The following is a 19,953-nucleotide window of genomic DNA, read 5'->3' as shown; positions in this document are numbered from 1 at the left end:
AGACATTTTGTACTTCCAAACACACACTTTGAACACAGTGAAATGTCCAACAGTTACATATTGTTAAATACGCTTAACAGTCTATTTAGTTGAAACGTCTTAGCAGGTAATGTCCAACAGTTACATATTGTTAAATACGCTTAACAGTCTATTTAGTTGAAACGTTTTAGCAGGTAATTATAAATCCATAGTTGCACTTCCTACCATCTATATCCCCAAACAACTCAATTCTCAAAATCACAAAAACATTGAAAAATTTAAATGACCAAAAAGAAATTTATAATTTACTCTCTTGCCAAGGATTTTAGAAAAAAAACTTATACAATTCATGTCAAAATTGATCATAACTTTTGTGAGTTTCACTCACAGAATAAAAACTTGGCAAAATATCCTTAAATATATTTGCGACGATAATACATTGAAAACATACATAAAATTTTATATAAAAGTTAGAAATATCATAGAAATATAAAAACAAAGTCACATTTACTTTCTATGTCTGAGATTATAGTTATGGGTGTTATTTCTATTAGTTGTCGTTTTATTAGAATTATCAGTGTCTTGTTTGTTTGCATTTGTATCACAAAGGTTAGGGAATACAATTTTCTCTGGTATTTTCGCTAAGCGATCTACGTGTACCACCTGTGTCCTATTGGTGTCACGAACATCCTCAATTTCAAAATTTACAGGTGATCTTTGACTTTTAACCCTAAACGGACCTTTATTGGGCTTAGCAAATTTTTTTGTTAACCCTTGTGACAGTTGAGGAGTGTACACATATACAATATCGCCCACCTGGATATCCTTTATTTTGCTGATTTTGTCCCGCCTTTTTTCTTGTTTGGAAGCAGACAGCTCTAAGCTTTCTTTGGCACATTGAAATGAATTTTTCAACCTTAGTGACAAATCATATGCATATTCATGGTGGTCAGCATAAGTAAATTTCGCATCATTGGTTAAGATATCCTTAGGAAGTTCTATTTCACGACCATACAGTAAGGATGCTGGGGAATAGCCTGTAGAAGAATGGATAGCACTACGATGAGCCATTAGGGCGAAAGGTAAGTGTCTATCCCAGTCATTATGTGTTTTATTGACAAGGTGGCTGAGTGAATTAATTAGCGTCCCATTTAAGCGCTCGACTACACCATCACTCTGTGGGTGGTAGCTGGTAGTGGAATGTTTTTTAATGCCTAGATAGTCATATACCTGAACTATTGCCTTCGATAAAAAGCTGGATCCACGATCGGAAATGATTTTAGATGGGACACCATGACGAGAAATAAATTCTTCCAAACTACGTGCCACTGTGTCAGATTTTATATCGGAAGTCGCAAATGCTTCCGGGTAACGGGTGAAATAATCACTCATTACTAAGATAAATCTATTGCCCGAAAAGTTGTAGGGAGAGGGCCTAAAGCATCGATTGCTATACATTCTATAGGTTTAGTTGTAACTGGTATTCTCTGCAAAGGGGCTAACCTGTTAGGTTTGTGGGCTTTTTTTCCAATACAAGAATTGCAAGTTTTTACATGGTTCAAAATATGTTTGTACATTTGGGGCCAATAAAAGGACGATTTTACTCGTTTCAAGGTTTTTGTAAATCCCTGGTGAGCAGTAGTGGGTGAATTATGACATAAATTTAACACTTCTGTTACTAAGGTTAAGGGAAGAACTAATTTATCAATACTTTGACTTTTTCCATTTTTAGGGGTACAACATAGGGTATCATCTTTAAGGAAGTAAATTACTGGCATCTCTGACAAAATATTACTACCAGTTTCTATTAATTTAAGAATTTTAATACAATGTGGATCTTGTTTTTGATGGATCTTCAATCTTTCTAACAATGCTGGGGAAAATTGAGTGCTAACAATATTATTAGTATTTTCTACATATCTAGATAAGTAATCTGCGGTCAGATTGGATTTTCCTGGTTTGTGAATAATTTTATAGTCAAACTGTTGTAAGGTCATCACCCACCTCGCAATTCTAGATGTAGGGTCTTTTACATTTAAAGCGTAGGACAAACTAGCTTGGTCACAGTATACCGTGAAATGTTTTCCATATAAATACTGTTTAAAATGGGTAACACCAAAAACGACACCTAACATCTCTTTCTCAACTGTGGAATAGTTTATTTCGGGATTTTTAAGTTTTCTACTGGCATATGCGACGGGATGGAAAAATTGATGTTCATCTTCCTGACACAGAACGGCGCCTAACGCATATTTAGATGCGTCAGTAAATATTGTAAATGGTTTCTCGAAATTTGGCAAACTTAAACAAGGCTGTTGTGTTAAAACAGTTTTTAATTTATCAAACGCGGATTGTGTTTCCGGAGTCCATTGAAATTTACAATTCTTTTTAGTTAGTTTAGTTAATGGCAATGCAATTTTTGCATAGTTTTCTATAAATCTGCGGTAAAAACCGGTAACTCCAATGAAGGACCTAACCTGATCAGAGTTTTTGGGAGTTTTAAATTTTTCTACTGCACTAATATTGTCTTTATCAGGAAAAACTTTACCTTCGGTTACTAAGAAGCCTAAATATTTTATTTTTGTTTTTAGAAATGAGCACTTTGACGGCTTTAGTTTCAATTTGTGCTGGCGAAGGCGTTCAAAGACTAGTTGCAATTTATTGTAATGTTCTTCTTCAGTTTTCGAGGCTATTATAATGTCATCCAAATATACGGCTATTTGTAAGGGTTTTAAACCTGATAAAATTAAAGACATTAATCGTTGGAAGCTGTTTGGGGAGTTTTTTTAACCCAAAGGGTACCCTATTCCATTCGTAGAGACCGTGCTCGGTGGCAAAAGCGGTCTTATATCTGTCACTAGGATGAATTTTCATTTGAAAAAACCCACTGCATAAATCTAATGAGCTAAATAACGTTGCGTCAGCCAGATTATCCACCAAATCAGTAATGCAGGGTATGGGAAACGAATCGGGTAAGGTTTTTAAATTTAATTTCCTGAAATCGGTGCATAAGCGGTATGATTGATCTTTTTTCTTCACTAAAACCACGGGGGCTGCATATGGTGAATCACTTGGGCTAATTATACCAATATCAAGCAATTCATTAATTTGTCTATCAAGTTCTTGTTTTAGATGGTGTGGTACTTTATAGTGACGTTGCCTGACAGGAATGTCATCTGACAAATCAACTTTGTGTAACAGCGTTTCACATCCCTCAGATAAATCTGTGACCGAGTGAGCAAAAACATCCTTGTAAACTTTTAAAAATTCCAACAATCTATCCCTTTGTTCAGCATCTAAATGATCAAGCTGAAAATTTCCACCCCAACACTCAAAATCCTCTCCAAGTTGAGCTGTGTCAATGCTATTACATTTTTCTTTATTTGATACAAACAAACATTCCATTTTAACAAGAGACGCGTTTTTATTAATATGGATAGGGGTTTCACCTACATTCATGACATTTATAAATAGTTTATCAGAAGCCAAGGAAACAGTCCTTGCAATTAAAAGATTGTCTATATTTTTGTTGGGCAAAAGAAGTATTTGTTCAGTATGTTTAATTAATTTGTTTTTAGAACGAACAGGAACTGCTAACTGTGAGAAAGGGGGTACAATTATTTTCTTATTTGCATAAAAAGGAATTCCCTCCTCTGACTTGCAAGCATTACAGGTATCATTAGAATTTGCATACATTAGATTCACATTAAGCTCATCATTTTTCAAAATTTTGTTTTTACAATCTAATATCAGTTTATTTTTACTTAAATAGGGAAAACCCAATATCATATCATAATCTCTAGAAAGTTTAGGTAGGACAAAAAAATCTGCCGAAAATCTACTAGTATCGATTTTGAAACTCAAATTTATTGATTTGTTTATGCTTACACGACCTCCATTGAAATTCTGTACCTCCACTCTACAATTCTTTTGTTTACTAGTCAAACTTAATTCGTCTAAAATGTGTTCGGAGATTAAATTTACAGTAGATCCAGTGTCTAAGAGAGCAAAATAATTTAAATTTTTAATATTTACTCCTATAATGGGAAGGTTTTTATAATTGTTAAGGCTGGGGACAAACTCTGGGCTTTCAACCGAAAGTGTACTCCTTTTTATATCTTGATTTAAATTCTGATAATCTTTAAACACCACATCGGGGATACCAACAGAGACAGGTGGTGCAGCGGTCTCTCCCCCAATTAGTTTAAACTTTTATTCTTTTTAAAACAATTATCCAATGAATGTCCGCTACGGTTACAAAAGTTACAAAATGGAATTCGGCAATATTTAGCTATGTGGCCTAATTTGTTACACTTAAAGCATTTTTTCTTTGACTGAGCCTGAAGATGATTATTAACATTTCGCGTCCTGTGTGAATTTTCTTTATTTGAATGAATGCTCTGTGCATTTAGTTGAATTTGCATATCATTTAATTTTACAGTAAGCTGTTCAATTTTATCAGTAAGACTATCTATTTTGTTATCTGATTTTTCTCCTGCTTTAGCTTGTATAGTAGCTGCTAGCTCTAGCGGTTCAATAACCTTAAAATTTTCTTCGAATGTTAGTGCATGCTTCTTAAATTCATTATAGCTGTTTAAAGCTGTTGAGGCAATTCCTCTCAGTAACTCCACCCTCAGACCCTGTTTAGCAGCTGACAACAAGAGTTGTTGTCGATAATCCTCAAATTCAGTACTATTATTATTCGGTACACAGTTGTATGATATACCTTCTAAGCGGCTAAAAAATTGCCTGGCATTTTCGCACGGCAGTTGATATGCCTGTGTAAGTTTAGTGATATTTGAAGCCATGTTTGACTTCGTCTCAAACCTATCCCTTAAAGAATTAACTATTAAATCAAAATCTTTCGCTTGTTTTAAATTTCGTTGTGTGTTTATAAACTCTTGTGCTTCGCCAGTGAGGCGTAAAGATAGTGCTAAAATTTTATCATTTGCATCCCAGTTGCAGTATTCTGCAATGAAATTGAATTTGTCGAAAAATCTGGAAAAACTCGAATTCCCACCAAAATTAGGGATAACGGGTAAAAATTCTGAGATCGTGTGGCTTTTGACCACAGGAATAATATCAATTCTGTTTGCTGCAGCAGGATCCGAAGACGAAGTGTCTGACCGAGGTTCTGCCATTTTCGATAAAAGGCTTAACTAACAAAATTTATAAGAAATTTCCTACACCTGAAACGCGCCAAAAATTTACATAAACTTAAAATAAAATCAAAGGCTTTAATATTTGTGACTATATAAAACATAAAATAAAATCCTGATTGATATTACAGATGACGTTTATCTATTACATTCAATAATTAACCCTATCAATTTGTAACACGTGCAATCCATGTTTTCTTGTAAAAACTCAAATATCTCATGAAAATCTAAAAACATTCCTACTACACAAAATATATAAAACAAGTTGGGATATTGTTTTTAACCCTAAACCTAAAAGTACACGTGATTGACTAAGATTATGAGGAGTTAAGATTCTATTCAATTCTCATAAAATGAACACAATTATACAATTAAATACAATAATCCTTAACAATAACAAGAGAGTAAAAATGAAGCATACGCAGATGTAGTGCTTCGACAATAATAACGCGATCATGTAGCAGTAATAAAAATTAATTTAATCAAGATTTAAGCAATCATTCATATATATACTATATATATTATTAAAAATTATTTTTGGTAATCACAATTAAATTTAGCATTATTAGTTTCATATTACTTAAAGTTAACGATCAGCAAGTTAATTTTTTAATCTTAAGCATTAACACGTGGCCGCTGGTCAACGGCACCAATTTGTTATATCTTATTTTTGAATAGAGAAAAAAAAGTAGATTTAAGGAATCAAGAATGATTTTTCAAAAAAATAATTGCGTTGTGAGAACATTTAACTTTAACTAACAAAATTTATCAGATATAACAAGTAGAAGTAATTTAAGTTAATTTAAAACTATTAGCACATTTAAATTTACAGCAATAATAATCTTGGTGATCTGGAAGATAAAAGCAAATTAAATTTTAAGGATTCACATCCAACAGCATAATTAATCCAGACTAAATATTTTTATTCAAAGAACTTAATCATAAGTCAAATAAGTTTACAATTTAAAAATGAGTTGCTTCACTGCTACATAACTTACATTTTAGTTCGACAGGTTATTTAAAAATAATCATTTCTCTTTAGTTACGTCATACCAAAATTATACAACAATAAAAGAAATTACGGGCACATAAAAATATATTAAAAAAAAGGTAAAGGACTTATCCTAGAAGCGCGCGTGGCCGGCCACCCCGCATCCTTCCACAGATCACGTTCAATCTCAGTCGTCAGCAGCAGGGAATACCTAAAATCGAACTGCCGCTCTTTCCTCCCGCTCATGTATTCATCCGCACCGAAGGGTGGCGCTACTATCGCTTTGACTATTCACACCTGTGAATGAATCCATTCTCAAGTAGGGGTGAAGGAAGGAATATTGGAAGGTGTTGAAGGATAGGGGTGTAAGTGAAAATCAGATGGGGTTGTTGATTAAAGTAAAAAAATATAGATTAAAAAAAAATGAGATTATTTAAATTAAACGCGGTGCCCAAAAAGAGTTAAATAAAATTGTGCCCATAAATAACTAACAAAAATAACTTAAACATACCATCATAACACATTCATGAATAAGAAATCTATAATTCGTGGTTTCAATTTCTTAATTACGTATTTCCTAACAAGCTTTTAAAAAAGATTTTTTAATCAGTTTTAATTTTTGAATTTTATTGTAGGTCTTCCAAACGTCTGAAAGCTTTAAATTTTATTGATAAGTATGAAAAATCGCATAAACTAAACACTTCTAAATTTACAAAATAATCCCTTGAGAATAGTACTGCAAGGATTCGCATTGCATTATTACAGTTTACTATTGTAACATGCAATGTATTAATGTAATTATCTCTAATGGATATTTTATTCATGGTAATGAAAAAATGATTTCAGCAATAAAAGTAAAAGAACAATTTATTTTTTGAAATGATGTGATGTTGAACTGTAAAAGTGTGATTGTTTGTCAGTTTTTAACGCTTTTGTTGTAAATGAAGATGTTTTCTATTGAGAAACTCAATTTTTTTTATCGTAATTGCTTTTTTTCACTGCTATAATTGCTTTTTTTCACTGATTTCATTTTTAAAAATCTGCTGTTTTGAATTTCTGTTAATTTTTTTTTATTTTTAAAAAGCATCTATTATAATTACTTATTCTTATTCTGGTTAATTTCATTTGCCATGAAATCTGCTGAATCGTTATTCCAAAAAAGAAAAAAAAATATGTAACGCAATAGAGTATTCTAAATAATTTTATTTGTAAATGTAAGTATTTGTTAAAATTCATTTGTTAAGTTTCATTTGTATTGAAAACTGCTGAATCGTTATTCAGAAAAAAGTATGTAACGCAATGGAGTATTTTAATTGTAAATATAAGTATTTGTTAAGTTTCATTTGTATTGAAAACTGCTGAATCGTTATTCAAAAAAGTATGTAACGCAATAGAGTATTTTAATTGTAAATATAAGTATTTGTTAAGTTTCATTTGTATTGAAAACTGCTGAATCGTTATTCAAAAAAGTATGTAACGCAATAGAGTATTTTAATTGTAAATATAAGTATTTGTTGAAATTCATTTGTTAAGTTTCATTTGTATTGAAAACTGCTGAATCGTTATTCAGAAAAAAGTATGTAACGCAATAGAGTATTTTAATTGTAAATATAAGTATCTGTTAAGTTTCATTTGTATTGAAAATTGCTGAATCGTTATTCAAAAAAGTATGTAATGCAATAGAGTATTTTAATTGTAAATATAAGTATTTGTTGAAATTCATTTGTTAAGTTTTATTTGTATTGAAAACTGCTGAATCGTTATTAAAAAAAAATGTATGTAGCGCAATAGAGTATTTTAATTCTAAATATAAGTATTTGTGAAAATTCATTTGTAATGAAAACTGCTGAATGATTATTAAAAAAAAGTATGTAACGCAATAAAAGTATTTTAATTGTAAATATAAGTATTTGTTAAAATTCATTTTTCAAGTTTCATTTGTATTGAAAACTGCTGAATTGTTATTCAAAAAGTACGTAGCTCAGTAGAGTATTTTAAATAATTTTATTTATAAGTGTAAGTATTTGCCGAAATATTAGTTTAGCATTTAAATGACTTTTTAATGTACTCACATTTCCAAAACTATGGAAACTTTGTAGAATCGAGCATCAGGATCTATTTTAAATGGCACGATTTGTTTGAACAATGAAATTTTTATAATGAATAAAATGAGTTGTACTGATAAGTAATATTTGTGAATTGTGAGAAACAACTATTTTATCAGCTTCCCTGATTATCCTCGGGTACTGATACTGCAAATATTTATCGTCCCGTGAAAACTCGGGCTTAGCAGAAATTGTCAGTACATTTTGTCTTATCACGTTTTTACTCGGCCGGAAGCAAAGAGCACAATCTGCTATAATTGGAAGTTTGCCAAATTAATTTTGGATGTTTTGATTTTGAGCTGTGGGACTGCTCACGTGTTTTGTGCGATTGTATACACCAGGGGTGGCCAAGCTCCTTAATAGTCGAGCCATTTTTCAAAATCTGAAATTTTTCGCGAGCCGCAATTAAATAAATAGTATTTAAAAGGTACGCAAAAAAGGTACAAATTTTTTTTTTTGCATAAATTATACTTATTGAAAACATATAGGAAAAAGTACAAAATATGTGTAGTGAATATCAACATTGAAATTTAAACACATTTATTTTACTTGTCTTGATAATTCTTTAAAATTTGGTGAATAGTTGGTGACAGCACTTCTCAGTAATTCCTTGAGATGCTGGTTAGTTAATACTGATCGGTGTTCAGATTTCACGAATTTTAAAGTGGAATAACATGATTCACATAAGTACGCCGTTCCAAATGTTGAAATAATTCGTCAAGCAGCCTTTTTTAATTCAAGATACTTCGACTTTGGTACAAATTTCCAAAATTCAGTAATCGACATCGACTTATATTTTAATTGTAGAGCTTGATCTTCTTGCATCTCTATTAATTCTAACTCTCCAAAAGCTTTCTGTGTCATAATTATATTGGAAAAGGATCTCAGTAATTTAAAAGACATTTTGATACACATACGGAACGATAATAATTTTTTAAAATATAATAGCACAAAAAAGAAAAGGGAACTCGGATACATTTCTCGATTGCCGAAAATAATTCTTCAAAGAGCCGCATGTGACTCGCGAGCCGCAGGTTGGCCACCCCTGGTATATACGATGGTTGCTGAATTTGCATAGCAATAATAGTAAAAAAGAAAAAATGGCGTGTTCCTTCACTGACGTTTGAAAAGTATAACTTTGTGTTGTCCCTTGTTTTAAGAACTATCATACAAAGACTAAATATTTAACTTTTTTCATTTACCCAAAATAACTCGGAATAGTAAACTGATTTTACGTTAAAGGTTTCTAACACATGAAAAAAAATTCAAATTTCAACTTAAAACTTGTGCATCATGTTTTGTTTTAGCTCATTGTATTTATTAATTAAATAAAAAAAAATCTGCTGATTTTTTAAATTTTTTTTTCTTCAAATAATTGGTAAGGATGGAATAGGGAAGTGGTTAAATATCATATTGACATTTGTCAACCGCTTCCCTTAAATATATTCTTTTAAATCAACATATTTGTTTTAAATATGTTGATTTTTTTGATGTTGATCTCATGGATTTCAAGTTCTTGAGTAAAACCGTAGGAAGAAGTTAGTTTTAAAAAAGTCCATGTGTTAAGGTTCTTTTTTATCTAGTAAGGAAAAAACTATTTACCATATAAATTTTTTTATTTTCAACTGAGAAATATTCTATAAAATATATATAAAAAAAGTATTTAAAATTTGCAAAGGCATATTTTTACATCTGGCATTTTTTTAAATTAATCGAACACATTTTGATGCCTTTCGTGAGTGAGAACTGCCCAATCTTTTCACCGGCTCGGAGGCAAAATATTTGGTTATTGCTACCAAAGTAAAAATCTTAGTTCGTTAACAATTCTTCAGCAGACATAAACAATTCTCTCATAGACCACCAATGGTTTACGGAACATCGTCATCTACCGCAAAGTGTTTTAGATTTGAAGACTTATGAAAAACTTGAAATACACCTCATCCCACATTTTGAAAATTCCTGATACAAAAAGTTATTTAAAGACAAAACTTTATCTACATAAATATACAATTTACTTTGCATTAACATAAAATTATTTTGTATTAAATAAGAATGTGTATGAAATATTGTAGTTATGTATTACTGGTACCTACATAAATGCATACATATCATAAATTACATCTATATACATAAATATCAACATATCATTGACTCAGATCTACATGAATAATTTAGGTATTTACACGACATTTATTGTATATATAAAAACATAAATGTATGCTGAATATTACAATGATGTATTATTGGTAATTAAATTAAGTGTAATTTAATCAGAATTAAAGTGCAGAAAATGAAGCGTAATTTAATCGGAATTAATGGTTCAGAATCAGATATTTCCTGTCTTCGACTAGCCATTGGCGATTAATTATTTTGCGAACGAAGAGTGTGAAATACGATAATTTTGGGGCCAATGGTCATTCATTCATTTATTCGTGAATTCGCATTTCGTTAGCGAATTATATACGTCATAACAAAGCACTTTGTAGTAGGGAAATATATTCAAAAACAATAACGAAGTGTGTGGATGTTTCAGAGACTTAATAAAATCAGAATAAGTTTTATCTTTTCGGAGTAAGTTTCATACATTAAAATGATAAGTTTCAATCTAATTAATGTGCTTAATTACACGCGCTTATCAGAATCAAGTCGAGGAAGTGCTTTTTGAAATAAGCATTATTTTTCTATTTATAATTAAAAAATCCCTGGAGTGCCTTATTGGCTCCTGGCATTTCCGGCAAAATTAAATTCCTAGTGCACTTTAGCATCCAAATAGAGTCTCGGTGCTGCCATCTAGTGTGGCAGAAACTAGACGTCCAAATTAACATGACCAACGGTATCTCACCCATTGTGGTGGTCCTGAAAAAGTGGATACCACCTGTGGAGAACGCACTAGGTCTGCTCATCGGCAAGACCGATTGTGCAGCTCATTGGAAATAAAATAAAAATATTTAAAAAAAATGGTGAGTCTTCCTCTTTATCAGTACAATACTATTGCTTACAGCCGTGGTGGCTCAGGAGATAGAGAGTTCATATTTTAATGAGGTGAACCGGGTTCGAATCCTAGCTCACACCGATCACAGTGAAGTAAAATATCTTCAGTGGTAGACGGATCATGGGTTAGAGTCTTCTTGCCTTCAGACTAACAGTGAGTGGTTTTCCTCTTTATGTAACGCTAATACGGGTTAGTTCCTACAAAAATATCCTCCACGCATGCATATTGCTCCCTATACTTGATCCTTGAGTTTCCTTGTCTCCTGAATTGGGTTCAAAATTACAAGGATAAATAGTTAAACATTAGCAGTCGTAAACCCTAAAAATTGGGTCGGCTGTTCAACGACGGGTATAAAATAAATTACTACTGCTTCCGGAAACATAAAGACCTTAAGGAGACTTTATTGAGATATTGTTTTATTATTATTGCAATATATGCGTTTTGATTTTTAAGTTTCTACTTTCTTTCACGTTTTCAACCCCCCAAAATTTCTTTCGTTAATATTTTAAGAAATATAAAGATATTTTTCATGTATGTAAAATGGAGATGAGCATAACTTTTAGTTTGGGTAGTATATTCAGAACTGAAATTTCATTCTCTGATTTAAATTATTAGAAATTTATTTGAAAAAAAACCCAGTACCAACTAGCTTCGGTTAAAAATTTATTTCTGAATGTTTCCTAATTTTTTTAAATATCCAAACCCATGAATAAAAGTTTTAACTGAATTAAATCGAATACTTCAAAGAAATGTTTTAGTATTTCGAATTATTCTTGAGAAATTACGTACTTAATGTTTTTTTTTTAAATTTATTTTGTTGAAATAACTTTAAATTCTTATATCAATTATAAATCACAAAAAAAGGTTTAAAATTTGTTATTAAGGGCTTTTAAGTTATTATTATTTTAGTTATTTAAATTTTAAAAAGAAATATTAGGTAAAGATGACTTGATTTTTTTACTATAGAAATGTTCCTCTTTCATTACGTCAAAAATTTTAGACCTGAAAATTTTGTCATTACTTTCTCTGAAATTCGACATCTAAATAAACGTGGCACCGTTATACCATCAAATCCTCCCCCCCCATTCCCAATTGTCACATTTTAGAGACACATAAGTTACCATTTTGTAATTTTTCCCAGATCGCAGCAACTCTGTATCTGCAAACGTGCCTTGGGAACCTGTTATTCAAAACTCTTTAAATAATGTGATAATCTATATTAATCTTCTAATAAATTTGAATCTGAATCGATAATGATTCTAAAAACTAAAAAGTTGCTCTTAAGAACATGAACATTTAATGACGATGAAAATGTGACGCATGTAAACAATATTCTAAAATGAATTTCCACCGAGTTCTTTGTAAATGGATTCCAAGACATTCAGTTCATTTTCCATTCTGTCAGCAATAGCGTTGATATCATTCGCTTTCGTGCTTTTGGATCCTTTGCGAATGTCGATCGTAGTTATCACTAAATTGGCGACATCCAAAACGATTCCGAATCCGAACAAAGCACTCTGGGCCACCATTCTTGCTGTTGCCTGAGATACTTCTTTAGTGACCACAACACCAGTTTTCATGGCTACACTGGCAATGGTCATGCCCAGGTCACTCCCAAGATCTAGAATCTTTATCAAACCTAAAACCAGACGGTGAGATCTAACAACACTGCCAAGTATTAAGTTATTTTTGCTATGTAACAAAATGGCGACGAAAAAGAAAGCTACGACGGCCGGAATCAGTAACATATTCTCGTTTAAAATGCCCTTCATTCCAGATGGCGCTGTTTTTTCAACGCAATCTTCAATTAATTCCTTGAGTTTGGGATGAACCTCGCCATTTTCTAGCGCAGTCAACTTCGCAATGTCTTCATTGCAATCTGTGAAGTTTCTATAAACTTCTTTGGCAACATCAAATCCAATGACTGTTTCGATTAATGTTATTAGGTCTTGAGCATGTTGGAACCAGGGCGTCATGTTTTTGAAAGTGTCTTGGTCGTTTCTTAAGACATTTGTTGCCTTTTTTATGCTTTTGTTTAGAAGAGCGATTTCCGTGACAGAGGTACCAAATGTTGCAGCCCCACCTACAACGGCTGTTGCTAAGCCAACTATTCCAAGAATCATGGCTGCAGGTGGAAAGATGAATGCCGAGACTCCCACCAGACCTGTAAATAAGTAAACATTTAAATTATGAGCATAAATACGTATATTTTACATGCATTTTGAATAGTAACAACTATTGTACTCTTATAAATAGAATAGCCATTTCAAGGTCACGAGATTTCCCCACTCTTCCAACTTCTCCCATCTCCATTTCCATGGTTTTAGTAAATCTTTTTCCTCTCGTGAGCATATTTCAACTTCTTACTGAAATGTAAAGCCAAGATAAACCTTAGGTGAAACTAACTATTTTATCTTTCCAAATTAAAACTCGTAGAAGACAGATCTCAAGCAGGGATTCTTAAGCAGAAATGTTTTTTTTTTAAAAGAAACATTGAAAAGGTAAGTTTTGTAATGTTATTTTAGAGTTTTTGCTATGAGTTTTCTATTTTTTTCGGACGTAGGTAGCCTTAGACATGCTGATATCATGGAAACAGATAGGGGAAAGTGCGCAGAGTGGGAAAATCACACAATCCTGAGACGCCTATTTTACTTAGAAACAGAATACACATAAGGCGAAAAAGAAATTAATCTTAATTAGAGAAAAGAAGCTGATTCCGTTTTGCACTTCGAATCAAAATTAGTTAACACGTTGAATGCCATTAATGTAACTCACTAAATTAGAAATAACTTGAATTTCATTACCACTAGAAGATATTTTAATACAAAGTGAACATATTTCATATCTCTTAACCCTTTCGCGCCGACTGTCACAAATACGTGACAGCAAAAAACCGTATCAATCAGGGTAAGAAGATAAAACTGGTAATCAAAGTATTTCTTTAGCAGTTTATTTGTGGTCGGATTTATAATTTTTTGATTTATTTAATTCACCATTACTTTGTTCAAAATAAAACTATTTAGTTATACTTTGAATTAACATTGATTATATATATGATTAAACTAACAATAATTAAAATAAAAGCAAAGTAAGTCTGTCAAATTAGCAACGACTACATTTAAGTTACCGTTTTTTATTTAATTGCAACTTGATTCTGATTTTGTACGAATGCTTTTCTGAATCACCCGTCCCCAAGGGGTTAAAAACGAATATGCAGAACGTTTTCTTTTTAAAAAATGTTTAATTTTCAATGTCAGTCACGGTGGTAGTTACGATTGAATAATTTAATAATTAAAGGCGAATTGAATTTCTACCATTTTTTACATTTTTAGTCACTAGTAGCATACCTGTGACTGGGATCTTTTTAACACGACTTTTTTAACACGTTGAATGCCATGGGGGGTCACCGATGACCGGTGAAGCCAAGATTATTAGAAACACATATTTCGAGTAAATTTTTAATTTTTTAATATTATTATCGTTACTAAAATGGTGTGAAGAAATGAATGCAATATAGAACACACAAAAATAGTTTTATTTATATACACAGAGATGCCAACTTGTTCCTAGCAACGATTAAATATTTTAAAGTGATAGTTTATCAATTGTGATTCTTGGTTTAATAAATTCAATTTAGTAGATTTTAATCCAACCCTATTTCAAACAATTCGAAGGTTTATATAATTCACCACTTTTTTCAGATATGTCATAATTCAAATCTGACTGTAATATACCAAGGCTGCTATGATGTTAAAACAGAGGAAAAAGCTTTTAATTTCATACCCTCATTTTGGTCGATGTAAATTTTGCAGGGGAAAAGTTTCAAACATGATCTTTCAAATATGACCAACAATTTTTCCCATGATAAATCCTCCAAAAGGTTTTCTGCCGAAAGATTTTTTACATAAATTTAGTATAGGAGTGCTTTCTTTATTTTCCAGGCCTGAGAACTACTACGGTTTTCGCAAAATATTTTGTAGAGTGGTACACATTCGAAAACCAAAGCCTTCAGAATTTTGGTAATTTTGCCAGCATTTTAAAAGCCTCATCATAAGAAAGCTAGAACAAAGTGGATGAACTTTTTAATCATTTCTATGTAAAGGTGAAGAAAATAAGTTCAAATTAATCAAAAATAATACATAAAATGATAATACCCCGGTACCACTATATTAAATTTTTACAAGACGCGTAGAAAGTTGGCGGCCCTGATTTTGTCGTGGTTGTGTTGGCGATTTGATCCAGAGATGCTAACTTATGAGCTTAATAATAATTAAAAAAATTATTGCTGTAACAAACACAATGTTTTAATGCATGATTCTTGATTAAAATAAAATAATCCTTTACTAGGGCAACTAATTTTTAAATGTTTCCCTATTTCCACAGTTTTTCATCAAAAATCCTTTGTAAATGTTTTAAAAAATACCTACATTTCTGCAAATTTTAGTTTTTTGATTCTGTATCACTTGATCAAAACTTTTTTCAAAAAAACGGAACAGTTGGTCTAACTCAGTGAACTGTCCGAAAAATGAACACGGTCTCTTTTATGAGTGAATCTCACCTAATATTGGCGCAGGAATCTAATATACAATAGAACAAGGATTTTTTTTAACGATTCATTAATACCATCATTGTTAGCTTTTCTCATGATTCTACATCAGTTTCAATACGGTGTACTCTTTATATTTCAAAGTTGGAGGGACGTTAAAAAATTTCGAAATAACAAGTTCACAACTAAATATGTTCTAAAATGTAGAAGAATATATTCTAAGATTGTACTCCAGAAAGTAGAGTCATTAAAAGCATAAAAATAACTGCTAATAAATATGTATGTTATGAAAGTTAACTATAAGTCTAATTCTATTTTTAAAAGTTAGACAAAATTATGCATTAAATATAAAAGAATTGGTTTACAATGAACTTACATTGTAATTTTTCTGAAAAAGTTTATTTTCTATTTCACAAAATATTCGATATAGCAAGATTTTGAGACGAAACTCTTCGACATAGGAATTTAAATTAAAATGATATAAATATGTAACGGCAAGGAGTAAAAAAAAGTTTTTTTGTCATAACAAGGCTTTCGAGTTACGGAAGTTCGAGATATCGAGAGTATGTCAGAGTAATGTCACTTTCCTGACATATCTTCCTGGCATTTTTCTCGATCTAATTTTTACGTATAAACTCTTAAAGGCATTTCTAGAGTACATACACAAGTAATGATTCCCAAAATATATTGTAAAAATAAGTTTTTATGTCAATAATTATGTCACACGAAAAAATGTCATCTGGCAGCTTACTATAGTCTATATAAATGATACGTTAGTTAACACGTTCACGCCGGGGTGACCCACCGGTGGGTCACGCTAGATTGTCTCATCTTGGCAGCGCACCGGAGTAAAAACTGGTACCAATAAATTTCAATCTTCAGTTTTTTTCCAGGAATAATAAAAATCCATAACTACCAATTGTTTTTAACGGATGCAATTTTTATATTGAATTGCTTCTTGGCCGTGATAAATTTCCTTACAGTGAATTGTTATTGTTGAGAATCGATTAACTCCTCCCGAATATTATCTAATATTGAAATAGTTCTTCTACCAGTATATTCACTTTTCCCGGCGTGAACATGTTAATGAAATGTTGGTTAATTTTGTTTGAAAACATGATCGGTAAGCGATTTCGGATTAGGAACAGAAAAGAAAGTTTCGAAAAGAAATTCATTCAAAGAGATTTTAAAACGCAAGTAGGTTTTTATGTTACAATTTGCCTGCCTTCTATAAATCATTAATAACATCCTATATAAAGCTTTGTTTTTAATATCCCAAGATAAAAGAGTCACATCTAAATTTTTAATATTTTCCTGCAGAACTTGATAGTAAAAAGCTATCAAATTACAAATTGTCATTATCCTGGCAATAATTTTCCTGGCACTTGAATCCCAGGAAATAATTGCAAACTGTATTGCTTTTTATAAGGTATCATTTACGGATACTAAATGAATATTTAAAAAAAACTGAAGATGTAAAATTTAAATTCCCTCCCCCTAAAATTTTTATATTTTCAGAGAATTTCCCATATGTGTATATATAAAAAAAATTAATTCAATAACTTACCTCCCATTATGCCAATTGAACTCGATCCAACTTTGGCAGAGTTACAATTACGTCTGTCAGTATTAATCTTCTTGGCCAATCTCCGTAATTCAGCTATTGTATTTTTTCGAGACACTGCCCAGGTGGGACAGCTCTGCAGAAATTCTGGAGTTGCTCTGCTCGCGTGATTGAAAGTTCTTATAATCCTTTTCAAATTCCCTTTCGTCATTTCTAACTTGTGGTCAAAATCCGCCATGGTATCATCTCTCGGTGCATCTTCGCATAAATTCAGTAACTTTTCCTTAGCAACCGTGAAGAGCGATGATGCTAGAGCGAGACTGACTTCATCGCTGGATTGTCTGAAGAAATCGCAGTTGAAAAAACTGTTGAAGGAAGGTAAACGTGCCATTTTTAGAAATATTTCAATTTAATTCGTGTCCATTGATCTGAAAAACTTTCACATTAAAGCATATCGTTCAACCAATAGGCATATAAGTTTCTTATAAATTATCACAGAGTGGAACAATTTTCCGATTAATGCTCACCGTTCAATCAGTATGAAGGTAAGTTCTCATATAAATCATCACAAAGATGAATAATGTTCTCGTTTATGCTCACAGTTCAATCAGTATGAAGGTAAGTTCTCATATAAATAATCACAAATATAAATACGTTTGTCGTTGAGTCGCTGATGCTCACCGTTCCATCAGTATGAAGATAAGTTCTCACATAAATCATCTCAAATATAGTAAGTAATTTTCTCGTTTATGCTCACTGTTCCATCAGTATGAAGGTAAGTTCTCGTGTAAATCATCACAAATACAAATACGCTTGTCGTTGAGTCGTTGATGCTCACCGTTCAATCAGTATGAAGATAAGTTCTCACATAAATCATCTCAAATATAGTAAGTAATTTTCTCGTTTACTCTCACCGTTCAATCAGTATGAAGGTAAGTTCTCATATAAATCATCACAAAGATGAATAATGTTCTCGTTTATGCGTACAGTTCAATCAGTATGAAGGTAAGTTCTCATATAAATAATCACAAGTATAAATACGTTTGTCGTTGAGTCGTTTATGCTCACCGTTCAATCAGTATGAAGATAAGTTCTCACATAAATCATCTCAAATATAAGTAATTTTCTCGTTTATGCTCACTGTTCCCTCAATATGAAGGTAAGTTCTCATATAAACCATCACAAATATAAATAATTTTCTCGTTCATGCTTACCATTCAGTCATTAAGAAGATAAGTTCTCATATAAATCATCACAAATACAAATAATTTTCTCGTTTTTGCTTACCATTCAGTCAGTATGAAGATAAGTTCTCACATAAATCATCACAAAGATAAATAATTTTCTCGTTTGTGCTCACTATTCAACTAGCATGCATGAAAATTGTATCAAAATCGTCTCGGAGATAAATAATTTTTTACACAAACGCATATCATTCAACTACTATAAGTGAATGTTTTATATAAATGATCAAAATATATACGAAATAATATCAGATTTATCCATATCTATCAACCAGCATCCATGAAAGTTAAATAGTTTAAGATAAAGCAGAGATAAAAATTTTAATATTCTTACATATCGTTACCAGTATGAATGAAAATATGTAAAAGTTTCTTTTTAAATCATCACAGAGATAAATATATTCTCAATGTTATGGAGACATGAATGACAAAAGAAGTTAGGGCAACAGATGTGAAATTTGGGATCATGAGGTTTACTTTAAATATAAATCTTATGATGCAAATTTCAAAGGCTTCAATATCAAAAAAGTAAGGTTTAATATCAGTTAAATATAGAACACAAAATCAAAATGCAATAAGAACTATTGTTCATCTTATCATCTCAATTATCGTTGCTATCTATTACAAACACAGTGATAAAGAGATATACATAAAAAGCTAAAAGGTAAAGATAAAATTTACATTACATAATAAATCATTTTAACTCCATCAAAAAAATTTCGTTGCACTTTCACATTAGAAACTCGAAAGCTAAATATAAACTTATTTGCAAATGTAATCTCGAAACTAACATTAAAGAAACATATTATATTTAAGATTCGTATACTTATTTAAATATTGATATGCTAAAAATTCAAATTCGGCATTATAAATTTTTTATTTTGTAACAGTCGTTGAACAGTGGAACCTATTTTGAGTTTACGACTAGCAACGCTCAAGTCCGCTGTCTCGTAGTTTTGAACCCAATCCAGAAGACAAGGGAACTCTTGGATCACGCATTGGGGCAAATCAGCCTTTAATGAGAATTTTTTGATGAAACTAACCCGTATTTGCATTACATTGAGAGAAAAACACGAATTACTCCCACGGTTAGTTCTACGGCAAGAGGATTCTAATCCATGATCCATATACTACTGAGGATATTTTACTTCAACACTGTGGTTCCATGCAAAAAATAATTTTTAATAATTATTTTTTTTAACTTTACTTAAATACAGTCGGAAATTTTGAATTGTAAGGTTTGCATAATTATAAGGAATGTGATTTTTTTTACGGCAAAATACAAAATTTGAACGGAATCGTTTGAATATTTTCTGAGATATCAAATTTTAAAAGAGTTTGATATTTAAATGTATTTATAATAATTGGATTCA

At 31.3% G+C, this 19,953-nt stretch overlaps 1 protein-coding gene across 1 annotated transcript; it reads right to left on the bottom strand.

Moving 5' to 3' along the window:
• Positions 1–9,838: 9,838 nt before the first annotated feature.
• Positions 9,839–18,972, bottom strand: LOC107448961 (uncharacterized). The gene is made up of 2 exons (XM_016064341.4): positions 17,340–18,972; positions 9,839–13,390 (listed from the first exon to the last, which is right to left on the bottom strand). The coding sequence occupies exons 1-2, from the start codon at positions 17,725–17,727 to the stop codon at positions 12,561–12,563; spliced, it is 1,218 nt and encodes a 405-aa protein (XP_015919827.1). The 5' UTR covers positions 17,728–18,972; the 3' UTR covers positions 9,839–12,560.
• Between the last annotated feature and the right edge of the window lie 981 nt (positions 18,973–19,953).

This window comes from Parasteatoda tepidariorum, chromosome 5 (genome assembly GCF_982258835.1).
Source record: "Parasteatoda tepidariorum strain Cologne lab strain chromosome 5, Ptep-v5.0, whole genome shotgun sequence".
In the NCBI taxonomy this organism is placed as follows: Eukaryota; Metazoa; Arthropoda; class Arachnida; order Araneae; family Theridiidae; genus Parasteatoda; species Parasteatoda tepidariorum.
This window is presented reverse-complemented; position numbering and strand designations above follow the sequence as displayed.

Coding starts and splice junctions, on each gene's coding strand:
- LOC107448961 (XM_016064341.4), bottom strand. CDS start 17,727: ATGGCACGTTTACCTTCCTTCAACAGTTTTTTCAACTGCGATTTCTTC. Junction 13,391..17,339: donor TTCAATTGGCATAATGGGAG/GTAAGTTATTGA, acceptor ACTTATTTACAG/GTCTGGTGGGAGTCTCGGCA.